The 9,655-nt window shown below is 37.4% G+C and overlaps 1 protein-coding gene across 1 annotated transcript; it reads left to right on the top strand.

Annotated features, from left to right (window-relative positions):
* Positions 1–463: 463 nt before the first annotated feature.
* On the top strand, positions 464–8,287 carry PHT4;2 (phosphate transporter 4;2). Its single transcript, XM_010258377.3, has 8 exons — positions 464–1,157; positions 5,083–5,309; positions 5,650–5,998; positions 6,088–6,132; positions 7,039–7,185; positions 7,275–7,412; positions 7,571–7,604; positions 7,737–8,287. The coding sequence occupies exons 1-8, from the start codon at positions 711–713 to the stop codon at positions 7,904–7,906; spliced, it is 1,557 nt and encodes a 518-aa protein (XP_010256679.1). The 5' UTR covers positions 464–710; the 3' UTR covers positions 7,907–8,287.
* Positions 8,288–9,655: the final 1,368 nt, after the last annotated feature.

Here is a 9,655-nt window from a genome sequence, read left to right as displayed (position 1 = left end):
GTTTTCCGTCTAGGTCATTGATGGAAGGGAGGTTTTTGTCCAATTATTTAAAAATTTAGGAGAAATTTTTACTAAAATAAAATTATAAAGGAGGTTTTTATGATTGTCAGAAACTTCAGAGAAGGTTGATTTCATCCTGTAACTATCAATTGAAAGAAATAAAAATAATTAGAAAAATATTCCCAAACAAAACCCCCTTTTGTCCATTTCCTCCCTTTCTTTAACCAAATTTCATTATTTTTATTATTATCATGTCTAAATGAAAAATATAAGAAATCTCTTCTATTCAAACTGACGGAAGGGGTAACTTTGTATGATTTCTTCAAGATGTGGAGGCAGTTTTTTTGTAAAGGTCAAAATTCAGGGGTTGCTAAAGGAGTTGTTGGAAAACTACAAGTGAGTTTTAAGTAACTCACCTTGTTTTTGGTAGGTGTTAAATGTTTGTGCATTAAAAGACTGAGGAGAGGAGAAGAGTCCAAGTCTAACTCCTAACACGACCAACTCCCTGTTTTTGCCACCGTTTTCTAATCAATCCGCCACCAACCCCACACGCATATGAAACCCAAACCAAAATTTTCTTTCTTCACCTAAACCTCCGCACCAGAAACAATATAAACGCTAAGCAAAAACAATATAAATTCATCTAAACCTGCAACTACCCATTAAGGACAAGGGGACTCTCATCAGGTCCATAAACAATTTCTTCGTTAATGGCGGTGGTAACGCCGACGAAATCTACGTCTCTGGTGCCTTATTCTTCCCGTTTATCCAACTCTCAACTAAATTTGGTCAGTTTTAGAAAAACCCATTTGAGATTTCGCTCTCAGTTGCACACAAGAGCCATCATCACATGGGAGAAATCCCAACATGGTAAGGAGAAGACAAGGAGAGCGGATCAGTGGCTGAGAAATGGAGAGGACAAGAAGGCGACAGGAGGAGGGCTTACGAGGTGCAGGGCGGAGGGAGTTGAGAGAGGATTCTTGGTGGGAGGAGGGTGCGAAGGTTGGCTTCTTGGCGTGCCGGAGAGGTTGAAGGTGGTCGTTCTTGTGGCGTTCGTTATGTGTCTCTGTAATGCAGACCGAGTTGTGATGTCTGTTTCTATCGTTCCTCTCGCGGTCAGACATGGTTGGAGCACCTCCTTCCTGGGTATCGTTCAGGTAACTACAAGCTTTTTGTCAGAAATTTCTGTACTGCTTCTGTTTTTTTTTGCTTTTCCTCTTTTTTGTCATTTCTCGTTTTTTTTTCGTGTTTTTCTTGATGATTTTCAATCTTTTTATATTTTTCGTCGGCTATTTTTGCCTTTTTGGTGAACAAAACCAACAAATTAGTATATACTTTCTCTCTTTTTTATTTATTTTCCATATGTAAAAATAACAAAGGCTCCGCTTGGGACAAAAATGCTGTAGCCCATTCTATAGTTAATATGGGGCTAGGCAGATCTTTTCTTCTATGACACTCCACCAGATTGGGCTAAGGGATTTATTTCTTCGCCCTAGACAACGTTATAATAAGCAGCTAATTTAATTCTAATTTCTATCTTTTGCCAAAATAAATATACAATAAAGGAAATTGGAAACTGTTTTAGCTTTGTATTCATCAGACTGAAATCCACTTTTTTTTTTCTTTTTTACATTTACAAAGTCTGTATCCATTTTTTATGTATTGGACTCATGTTTCTACTTGCAAATTTGGATTTAATTTTGTAATTTTTATTGATGGGAAGATATTTTCAATACATAGTTTCAAAGGGCTGTGAGGAATGAATTCGAATTCCCCACTCACAATGGGATTGCAAGAACTAATTCTACATTATACAAAGATGACATCCAGTCACACACTAAGAACATTTTCTCATGAATTTAACATCCCCAAATGTAAAGCTGAATGCCATATGCGTTGAGTTTTGATTGCAAGGGCTTTGGCCTTTTTGCACTCTTCTCAAACAGAGTCAGAAGGAAAGAAAATGATTATAGGGGTGTTTGGTTCTATTTATGTTTATTGAATAAATATTTTGTATTTGTGTGATTATAAAATCGAGAAAATCAATTAATGAGGGCATTTATGACACATAGGCGCCATTAGGGACTACATCAGCAAAGTGATAATAAAAGCCTACCGCCCCATTGCATCAATACATATAGATGCAATTAATGAGGCCTTTGTTGATGGGATACCTGTGGCACCGTTTACTCAATTAATGTAAACAGAACCAAACACATACTATAAAAGACCATTATTGATTAATTGATTGTGTAACAGGCCATTGAACCAATAATAGTGTTCCACATCAGTGATAAATTATAAAGGCACACATTGAGAGGTTAAAAGATTATGGGCGTTATGTATTTTATGACTGGTGTGAAGCCTAATCATTGATTATACTGAATTCACATCATTCCAAATGGCCAATTGATGGCCCCTGTTTGGCTTAAGGATGGTTGTATTGAATTCACATCTACACCCCACAAAGGTGCCCAAAAACGCTCCACAGCATATCCAATCGTGTATGAAAACACCTCCCACTGACACGGTGAGATGTGCATTTAGAGCGTTGGTGGGTTCTCGGTTGTATTGTATTTATATGATTTTTCATTGAAATTATTTATTATTCGTCTATCGTTTTCATTGAAAATATAATTTTTCGTTCTTTATAACATCGTTCCAGTTTTTGTTCTGTAGAAGTGGAAACAGAGTCTGGGTTCTGAAAACGAAAAAAAGCTCTCTCTCTCTGCATAAGAAAGAGACAGAGTGCACTCCCTCGCGACCCTCAGTGAAATACAATACGAATACATCAGCGATGGAAAATCGCAGCAAATGTGAACTCGACAAGACCGTCTTTTTCGTTCTAAAAATTAAACTTGTCTTGAAAAGCTGAATTTTAAACCTAAACTGATTAGTGATTACGAAACCACGTTAATTTGTACTTGTTTTATTTCGTAGGCACGTTAATTAGTTTAATTAGTAGTTTTTGCTCGTGGTCGTGGCGGCCCAAATTGCACCCTAGATGAAGTGCCCGTTTGGCACTCGGCAGGGTGTTTATGTCAAGGTGGGCTCTACACGAAAAGCCTTTTTTGAGGGGTAGTAAGTCCCACACGAAAAGCCTGGAGGCTACATTTGGTGAAAAGCTTGGAAAGTCCATTATGCTTTAATTTAGCCGAGACTTTTTAGGAAACTTGTTTTAATTTAGTAGATTCACTCGACCAAAGCAGCTCAATCAAAAATGACCCCACCCAAACAGGCCATAAAGCAATACGTCACATGGGATGGTTAGAACTTGGACGAGGCTCTGATTTTCAGTCTACAAGCAAATAAGAGCCTAAAACCATGCAACCATTTAAGATTTTTTGCACGGTTGCACCTGGACGCATGGTTTTTGAACCACTGTTGATCCGTAAGGTCGGACCATTTGACCGGGGATTCATTCAGGCAATCAGTTCTGTTTTATCTCAAACCTGCTTTTTGGTAAAAAATCGTTGAACTGGTTAATGATTCGTTGATTCGGGCCGTTGAACCATCGACCCATTCAATGTTTTTTTAGCCATTTTTATTTTTTTAGTTTTTGTTGTCTGAACAAGCTGTCCGTTTGACTGGGCGGTTGAACCATCAACCAGAAACCGGTGGCCAGAATGGTTTCGTTTCCAGGCCATTTTTTAAAACCATGCCTAAACGGCATGTTTTGAGGATTTTTTTTATTCATTGGTTTTGGTAACTTTTTTTTTAATGCATTGGCCTATTGGGTATCTACCTTTCCAAATGCTGATAAACAATTTGTCAGATTCGGATCAGAAAAGACCGATTTAGTTACTGGGTCATGAGCAAGTTAAATATCGATACGCCCGATATGCCGGTAGGGGCATATCGGCCCTTTTTTTTTCAAAACCGGTTCAGGGGGCCGGTTTAAGGCTCTTCTACCCCCTGAACCGGTCAGAACCCCGATACACCCTCTATAGGGGCATATCGGGGTGCTCCCGATATGATACGTATCAGCCGATACGAGCCAATACTTGTCGATACTTTGAACCTTGCTCAAGTCATGCTCAAATATATAATACATATTATATGATATTTATATTTTTAAAAGCCAGATGGCCATTGTCTACATTTGGTTGTAGTGTTTATTTTCATTAATACAAATGCATGGTAATGCAAACGAAAAGAATACATTTGGTTGTAGTGTTTATTCTACTGACAGGTTTTATTTTACTTAATTTGTACTGCAATCAAATATAATAAGGTAAAATTTAAACAAAAAATAAACCAGAATTTGCACCTAAATCATTTGCATTATCATAGTTTTTCATTAGTGCAAATAGATTAGCACTCCAACCAAATGCAATTCATACTTGCAACTCAGGTTCAAGTCACCTTATTTACATCTTAAACATAAAACATAGATATTATATAGACATATATAAAGTTGTATGTGGTTCCATGGTTTTTGCCAATTTTTAGTGAAAAGTGCAAGTTGAATTCAAATCCACTTAATGTTGATTTTACATTTTAGTGACAACAGAAAATATTGGCCTGAGTGATTTGTTAAAATTGGATAATTTTCAAAAATCGTCAATTTTCACTAACTCCCACATATTCGTGTCTTTTATTCTCTTAAGTGAAATATATGGAACAATTGAGCTTTAGCTGGGTATGTGCATCAAAGATATTCATTCAACGCATCTGAGCTCTGCTGATATTTGTAAGTTCTTCAGGCAAAACAAGCCCAGCTCATTGGATAGCTGAAGAGGTCTGAATACTTGTGATGCATCCTAGTAGTAAGCGAATATACACTTTAACAGCCGTTAATGAAAGCATGCATGTAAATGTTAGATGGGTCTCATCTTGAGGGGTAGTTATCAGGTTGTGTGATGGTTGATTAACAAGGATAACATGATTTCATATCAAGGACTAGTGTACATGGAATTCAACTTCTTATCATTTGTCTCTTTAGTTTTCTCAGTTTTATGTTATTAGTTCTGTAGTTAAACTGCCTTGATCCATGAATTTTATTTTATTTTATTTGATGAGTATATCCATGAATTTTCTCTTCTCTAATGCTAATATGGGAAATGGATTTTACATTTCAAGTCATCATTTCTATGGGGATATGTCTTCTCATCAGTCATTGGAGGAGCATTGGTGGACAGATACGGGGGAAAGAGGGTAATGGCATGGGGTGTGGCTGTGTGGTCAATGGCCACACTTCTTACACCATGGGCTGCTGATCACTCCATTGGCATGCTATTAGCTACTCGTGCAATCTTTGGGCTGGCTGAAGGTGTAGCTCTGCCTTCCATGAATACTCTATTGTCCAGGTAATGTTAAGGGCTGATCGTTACTTGTGAAAAGTTGTTACACAAGAACATAACTTATCCTCTTAGCTGATGTAAACCTGCATACAATACCATATATGCTAATAACAGATTCAATCAATACACTTTGCATTTAAAAAGCATCCAAAAACTCTGATATGATAGTTCAAAGGGTTCCATTCATGTTAGTATTTAGTATCAATAGGGTTCCACTGACCAAGTCCACCTGAACTTTAGTATTTAGCTTGAATAATATACAAAATGACAAACTCTGTGCTTATTGGTTTGTCCATAACAGGAGTTAGCTTATATATCTCATCTGTCTTCTTTATATTACCATTAGGTGGTTTCCAAACAATGAACGTGCAACTGCAGTTGGAATCTCTATGGCTGGGTTTCATCTTGGAAATGTTGTGAGTTTGCTACTAACTCCTATATTGATGTCAATGACCGGAGTTTCTGGTCCCTTCACTCTCTTCTCATCTCTTGGATTACTCTGGCTCACAATATGGGCATATGGGGTTACCAATGATCCACGAGAAAGTAATGATATCAGTAAAACAGAGTTAAGGTTGATTCAATCCGGAAAATCTGAACCCCTGGAGAACAAGAAGCAGCTTCCACCTCTGCGTCAACTACTATCTAAACTACCCGCGTGGGCAATTATTTTTGCTAATGTTACTAATAATTGGGTGAGTAATTGGTAATAATACTTTTCTCTGATAAAAAGGAAATGCTTGTATTTTTGCATCAAGAATCTGAAACATGATGTATTGTGCAGGGATACTTTGTACTTCTCTCATGGATGCCTGTGTATTTCAAGACTGTACGTATTTATTCCTCCATTGATTCTCTTTTTCTTGTGCTTTCGGTGATAACAATAGATAACATACGGTGTGTGTTTTGTCATCCATCCCTCATCCATGTGGCACTAGACACACCTGAAGAATAATTCATGGAAAAATCAGGCAAGTTATTCAGTTGGGCTGATTTGGGATGGTACAAACTGCTAGAGAGAATAAAAACCTATTCAGGGATTTCACCTAGCAGCTTAAGATTTTAGGTTGAATGGTTCTTTGACATGGTATCAGAGTCTGTTTGACCAAATGGTCCAGTGATTGATCCTCATCGCCCGCATTATAATTAATTAATAGATTGATCCTCATCGCCCCCTGAATAGGACTTCACCACATGGATTGATCCTCATCCATGTGGCACTAGACACACCTGAAGAATAATTCATGGAAAAATCAGGCAAGTTATTCAGTTGGGCTGATTTGGGATGGTAAAAACTGCTAGAGAGAATAAAAACGTATTCAGGGACTTCACCTAGCAGCTTAAGATTTTAGGTTGAATGGTTCTTTGACATGGTATTAGAGTCTGTTTGACCAAATGGTCCAGTGATTGATCTTCATCCCCCCATTATAATTAATTAATTTCAGCACAAGGTATGGATGACCCTATGCTTGTCCACACTTCAAGCCCAATGGACTTTCACATGAAGGGGCATGTTAGAGAATAAAAACCTATTTATAGACCTCACCTAACAGCTTAAACTTTTAGGTTGAACGGTCTTTGAAACAAACCATAGGCCCTGTTTGAATGATTCTGCAGCACAAACCTAGTTGACTGGTTGTTGTGTCCAATTTAGGAGTAAATTGATGGGAGGGGTGGATGTTCAAAATTCTATTTCATTGTCATTTACAGATGTTCTTACTATTGTTGAATACAGGTATTCAATGTGAACTTGAAGCAAGCTGCCTGGTTTAGTGCCATCCCATGGGGAATGATGGCACTTTCTGGTTACATCGCTGGGGCAATATCAGATTCTTTGATCAAGGCTGGCTACTCTATTACACTAGTTCGGAAGATTATGCAGGTAATCTAATCAGCACTGAAAATGGCTTTGCTGTATCTGAAACTATGAATGTTAAATTTAACTTCATTTTTGTGTGGTAAACTTGGCAGTCTATTGGTTTTATTGGGCCTGGGGTATTATTGCTCTGCTTGAATTTTGCAAAGACAGCTGATGTTGCAGCCATATTCATGACTGTCGCTCTGAGCTTGAGTTCTTTCAGCCAAGCAGGCTTTCTGTTAAACATGCAAGTAAGCATCAATTGTAGATCAAAACTATGATGATTAGATGTAGATTATAGATTGCCAGTGGTACATGGAAAGAGAACATTTGGTTCTTGATCAATCATCATCTTAGTTAGTTTACAGCAACATGTTTTGAATCTCACTACCATGGTTTGTTTTATCAGGATATAGCTCCTCAATATGCAGGATTTCTCCATGGTATGTAACTAGACCTCCACTGCAGTTAATATTTTATTACATCTAGCTCAATTATGTTTAGACCCATGAGATGATAAAGCAATCGAAAGGTCATAACAATCTGCTTTCTGCTGCTTCTCTACCTAATCACAGGGATTACAAACTCGGTTGGAACAGTAGCTGCAATAATTAGCACTATTGGAACTGGTTATTTTGTGCAATGGTTGGGATCTTTCCAGGCCTTCCTAACCGTCACAGCAGCGCTCTACTTCGTTACAACCATATTCTGGAATCTTTATGCTACAGGAGAGCGAATCTTCTAGTCTAAGATAATACAGATGCCCAAAACAATCACCATTGATGGATCTCAACTAGTCTGGAGTGTGGACACGTTGATTGGACAATTTTTTCCATTCATTTGGACAGACAAATTGATTGAAGATAGAGGAAGAGTTGCAAGTTGTAGCATGACCCCATTCCCATTGAGTGAGCAACCTCTGCATGGTAGCAACTAGCAAGCAACAAATTATTCTCTCCAAGGAATTCATTTCTTTAAATTCAAAAAAAAAGAAGAAAAATATATGTATCAATTCATTGCTTTTGTATCATTAGTGATTCAACTTCAGAACCCTAGTGGTTTAAAAGAAAAGCAGAAAAGCATTGAATATTATATATAGCATTCAAAGCATTGAAATTTTCAAGAACCCTAGAATATATTTCTGCGGAAAATGTATCTCAGGAAGTGCTTTACCTATGTTATATTATATATATATATATAGATAGATAGATAGATAGATAGATAGATAGATATAGAAATTATGGTTCATAATAGTCAGGTCTCTATAATGGATTCAATGGGTTGGGTAATTCCAGCACATATTGGCCTTTAACTTTAACCTATATTTTAGGCAGTTTTTTTTATGGAAAAGTATGGATAGACCTAATGTAGATTTCTGAATTACACTGCAGAGCTATCAACATTCAAAATGTCAAAAACACCTACTCTATACACCAATGCCCGCCCGTGAATTGGCATCAATTTTGAGCTGGCACCTACCTCAACTGTACTTTGGGCCTAAAAATTCTAACCCTGGGCTGAACGTCATTCTCCCTTTTTTTTATGATGCCATTTAGGTATAATACCCAAAAAGAAATCCATATGAATTTGAATGAATACCAGTTGATTGGTATCATATCTTATTAATTATCGGTCTTCAATGATGGATCACCTAGAATCCTAGAGTTCTGATTTACACGAACTCTCTTCACTCTTTGGCCTGTGAAGGGTGATGCAACAACCAATGCCACATTTGGCACGTCTTTTCGCATGGGATATTGTCTGTTTAAAAGCCTGACAGTCCGTATTTTTGTCTTTTCTCATTTGATTGGAGGAAGATATGTCAATAGGGCATATCAGCATGTATCGATACTTTTTTTAGGTTTTATTTATTTTTTTCAAAACCAGTCCAAAAAAATCAGTTTAAAGCCCAACTATCCTCTAAACCAGTGTATGACCTAATACAACCCCTAAAGGGACATATCAGAAATCCATTAACACAGTATAGGCTGATATGTACGATACTTCGAACCTTGGATATAGCCATCGAAAGACTCCACCTTGAAAAGACACAGGAGGCTGTTTTGAGCTATTTTCGAAAAATTTCAAGTAATACTTTTCGGCATTTTTCATCTCGTTTTCGTATGAAAAGATATGCCTCCAACCAAATTATCTGTGAACTACCAAATACTTTTCGGCTTTTTTCATCTCGTTATGTAAAAGTCCGATGCGTCTTTTTGCTAAGACTTACCAAACGCACCCAAGTTATCATCAATCTGATCAGATTGACCATCTGCTTTCTCTATGACTATATCCCACCAAATGTTGCCAGTTGTCAACAATTTAACATTATTTTAGTATAAAATGCCCCACCACGTGGTAAAGCTTTATCACTTGAAACAGGGTAGAGAAGGAACACGTGGAGTCCCTTTTCGTCTGCCATCTGTGCTAGCTGGTGAAAACTGAAAAGTGAAAACCCCCAGAGAAGAGAAACATATCATTGACTTCATAATGC

Source organism: Nelumbo nucifera, chromosome 2, assembly GCF_055504915.1.
Source record: "Nelumbo nucifera cultivar China Antique chromosome 2, China Antique-T2T, whole genome shotgun sequence".
NCBI classification, from domain to species: Eukaryota; Viridiplantae; Streptophyta; class Magnoliopsida; order Proteales; family Nelumbonaceae; genus Nelumbo; species Nelumbo nucifera.
The sequence above is the reverse complement of the archived record's forward strand: the minus strand, read 5'-3'. Positions and strand labels throughout refer to the sequence as shown.